The 4,202-nt window shown below is 50.2% G+C and overlaps 1 protein-coding gene across 1 annotated transcript; it reads left to right on the top strand.

The window, feature by feature from the left end:
• Positions 1-1,065: 1,065 nt before the first annotated feature.
• Positions 1,066-3,885, top strand: LOC308284716 (presequence protease, mitochondrial-like; the record flags this gene model as incomplete). Its single annotated transcript, XM_080725436.1, has 1 exon — positions 1,066-3,885. Exon 1 carries the CDS (start codon positions 1,081-1,083, stop codon positions 3,883-3,885), a length of 2,805 nt encoding a protein of 934 aa, XP_080581562.1. The 5' UTR covers positions 1,066-1,080.
• Positions 3,886-4,202: the final 317 nt, after the last annotated feature.

Raw genomic sequence — 4,202 nt, 5'->3', positions numbered from 1 at the left:
TCTGAGGCGTCGCATTGACTGCACATCTCATATTGTCAGGGTTTAGGATGTGTTTCTTGATGGTTCTGAGTGTTCTGATTTTACGTTACTTTTACGTTACTTTTTTACTTTTTTTGTATTATTATTATTATTATTATGCTGGCCATCTGTACTCACTGTGGATGCTCCATGACAGTGGCTTGACCCGGTGCAGAGATTGGGGGTATGTGGCTGGTGGTGATGGGTGATAGGGGCCGAGGGCTCTGGGGGTCAGGCGTGGGGTCCGTTCACACTGGGGTGAAGCAGAGTGCTGCCCGCCTGTGACTGGTGACACATTTCTATGTATGTATAATCAGTAACCTGGAGCTCCTCCAAAGACGCTGACGATGGATTGGCCACACTCTTCCAAAAATAAATTCACCAATAAATGAATGACCATATATGGAGATCTCTGTCAGTCCTTGTCCCTCTTATGCCCATATGGAGGTCGCCCATATATGGAGGTTGCTGATGTCATCAATGCCCATATATGGACATACTGTGTCAGTCTCGTGTGGTCTATGATGTCAGACATGATGTCAGTCATCTCCATATTTGGGAAAGTAAAACTGTTAATTAAAACCATGGTGAAAATGTATTCACAAGACACACACCCCTAATGTGTCAGCTCCAGCAGGCATGAGAAAGAGAGGGCATGGACACTAGAGGATGCTCTGTAAAACATTTAGATTTATTGAAAATAACTGATCTTCTAAGATTATGTGTGTTCCCCTATGAGGAAACCGTTATAAGCGTATATATTTGAGAGAATATTAAGAAGCGATGTTTCGGCAGATGAGAACGGTGCTCCAGACACTTGGATGTCCAAGTTTCAGGGGACAACGTTCATGGAGGTTGCAGAGCACCTCGGTCAAAGAGAGAGTGTTGCAGTACCAGGCAGGACAGCAGATCCATGGCTTCACCGTCCGAGAGGTTGTAGCCGTCCCTGACCTGTTCCTCACCGCGGTAAAATTGACCCATGACAAAACAGGAGCCCAGTATCTACATGCTGCCAGGGATGACTCCAACAATCTCTTCAGCGTGCAGCTTAGGACAACTCCCATGGACAGCACGGGGGTCCCACACATTCTGGAACACGCCGTGCTGTGTGGCTCTGAGAAGTACCCCTGCCGAGACCCCTTCTTCAAGATGCTCAACAGGTCTCTCTCTACCTTCATGAACGCCTTTACAGCCAGTGACTACACCATGTATCCATTCTCCACCCAAAATGCAAAGGACTTTAAGAATCTTCTGTCGGTCTACCTGGACGCCGTGTTTTTTCCTTGTCTACGAGAGCAAGACTTTTGGCAGGAGGGCTGGAGGCTGGAGAATGAGGACCCTACAGACCTCAACTCCCCTCTAGTGTTTAAAGGAGTGGTGTTCAACGAAATGAAGGGGGCTTTTTCCGACAACGAGCTTGTGTACGCCCAGCACCTGCAGAACAAGCTGTTCCCAGGCCACACTTACTCTGTGGTGTCAGGAGGAGAGCCATTGGACATCCCTGACCTCTCCTGGCAACAACTGAAGCACTTCCACGCCACACACTATCACCCCAGCAATGCCCGGTTCTTCACCTATGGAGACCTGCCATTGGAGCAGCATCTCAAACAGATCGATGAGGAGGCTTTGTCCAGGTTCGAACGCATGGAGCCCAACACACAGGTCCCTTCCCAGCCGCACTGGACCAGCCCCAGGGAGGACCATGTGACGTGCAGCCCCGATGCCATGGCTCCAGACCCTGCCAAGCAGAACACACTGTGTATGAGCTATCTGCTGGGAGACATCACAGATACATTCGAAGGCTTCACCCTCAGCTTGTTGTCATCTTTGATGATCTCTGGACCCAACTCCCCCTTCTACAAGGCTCTCATTGAACCCAAGTTTGGAACAGACTTCTCATCTGTTGTGGGGTATGATGGCAGCACCAAAGAGGCATCATTCAGCATTGGACTGCAGGGAATGGCTGAAGAGGACATCGAGAGAGTCAAACACATCATCAACCAAACCATTGATGGCATCATCCAGAATGGCTTCGAAGAGGAGAGGATTGAGGCTCTTCTCCATAAGATAGAGATCCAGATGAAGCACCAGTCTACAAACTTTGGCCTGACTCTGGCCTCATACATTGCATCGTGTTGGAACCATGACGGAGACCCAGTGGAACTGTTACAGATCAGCCATAGTGTGTCCAAGTTCAGACAGACTCTGAAGGACAACCCTCGCCTCCTCCAGGACAAGGTCCAGCACTACTTCAAGGAGAACACCCACAGGCTGACCCTGTCTATGAGCCCAGACGATGCCTATTTGGAGAAACAGGCCAAAGCTGAGGAGGAGAAACTGCTGCAAAAGACCCAGAATCTGTCTGAGAGCGACAGAAAGGAGATCTATGAGAAAGGCTTGCAGCTGTTGGAAGCTCAGAGTAAGACACAGGACGCCTCCTGTCTGCCTGCCCTGAAAGTGTCTGACATAGAACCCACCATACCCATCACGCCGATTGAGATGGGAAGTGCAGGTGGCATTCCGGTCCAGTACTGTGAGCAGCCCACCAATGGCATGGTGTACTTCAGAGCCATGTGTAGTCTCAACACGCTGCCCGAGGATCTCAGGCTCTATGTCCCACTGTTCTGTGGTGTTCTCACCAGTATGGGCTGTGGCTCTCTAGACTACAGACAGCAGGCCCACCAGATGGTGCTGAAGACTGGGGGCATGTCTGTCTCTACACAGGTCCTCCCTGACTCTGCAGACCTGGACATGTATGAGCAGGGGGTGCTCCTGCACTCATCCTGTCTGGAGAGGAACCTTCCAGATATGTTCCAACTTTGGAGCGACACATGCAACAGCCCCCATTTTGACGACGAAGAACGTCTCCGGGTGCTGGTGATGATGTCAGCGCAGGAGCTGGCCAATGGGATCTCCTACTCTGGTCACATGTACGCCATGACACGGGCAGCCCACAGTCTCAGCCCTGCTGCTGACCTCCAGGAGACCTTTGGAGGGATGGACCAGGTGAAGTTCATGAAGCGGATAGCAGAGATGCCCAACCTCACCCAGGTCCTCAGAACGCTCAGAACCATCAAGAAACACATCCTAAACCCTGATAATATGAGATGTGCAGTCAATGCGACGCCTCAGAAAATGTCTGCTGCAGCGGGACAGTTGGATCACTTCATAAAAGACGTCGGCATCAACAGGAAAGCGTACAAAGCTGTCAGACCTCATGTTGTCAAGAAACCTCTAGACCCTTCAGCTGATCCAGGAGTGTCACACTGCAGGAAACTCGTCTCTGAACCCACGTACCAGCCTTGTCAGATGAAGACTTTCTATCCACTTCCCTTCCCTGTTAACTTTGTCAGCGAGTGCATACGCACCGTACCCTTCACCCACCAGGACTATGCCAGTCTGTGCATCCTGGCCAGGATGATGACGGCCAAGTTCCTCCACGGTGAGATCCGAGAGAAGGGCGGGGCCTATGGAGGTGGGGCCAGGATGGGAGAGGGCGGTCTCTTCTCCTTCTACTCGTATAGAGACCCCAACTCAGTGCAGACCCTGTCAGCTTTCCGTAAGGGTGTGGACTGGGCCAAGGCGGGCCAGTTCTCCCAGCAGGACATTGATGAGGCCAAGCTGTCGGTCTTCTCCGCGGTAGACGCTCCCGTGGCTCCATCAGCCAAAGGTATGGGACGTTTCCTGAGTGGGATCACAGATGAGATGAAGCAGGCCCACAGGGAGAGGCTTTTCAGTGTAACTGACAAGGACCTGGTGGATGTGGCTGGAAGGTATCTTAGTATTGGCCAGATGACGGGCGGCATAGCCATTTTGGGACCAGAGAATGAGACCATTAGCAAAGACCCTTCATGGCTTGTAAAATAACATGTTATGCTTCACGTTTTGGAAGTAATTTCCTACAGCATAACATGTCTCTCCCTGCCCTAGATCACAGACAATAAATGTCTTCGTGTAGGATTTTGAGTGAATGATTTCACCGTTAACAACAACTCTTCTGTAATATTTCACAGAGACTCGTGCAATAGTACTGATTCTATTTAATGCTAAGTAATCATCATGTTTGATCAGACTTATGTTTGGCCTACCAAGAGCTGTAACACCATGACAGCGATCAACCTTATTGCACTTTCTTCTTTTCATTTAAAAAAGACTCAAAGAGAACCAAGTACTCATCGGAAGCC

The sequence above is a fragment of the Nannobrachium achirus genome (genome assembly GCF_963921795.1).
Source record: "Nannobrachium achirus genome assembly, chromosome: 5".
Taxonomy (NCBI): Eukaryota; Metazoa; Chordata; class Actinopteri; order Myctophiformes; family Myctophidae; genus Nannobrachium; species Nannobrachium achirus.
This window is presented reverse-complemented; position numbering and strand designations above follow the sequence as displayed.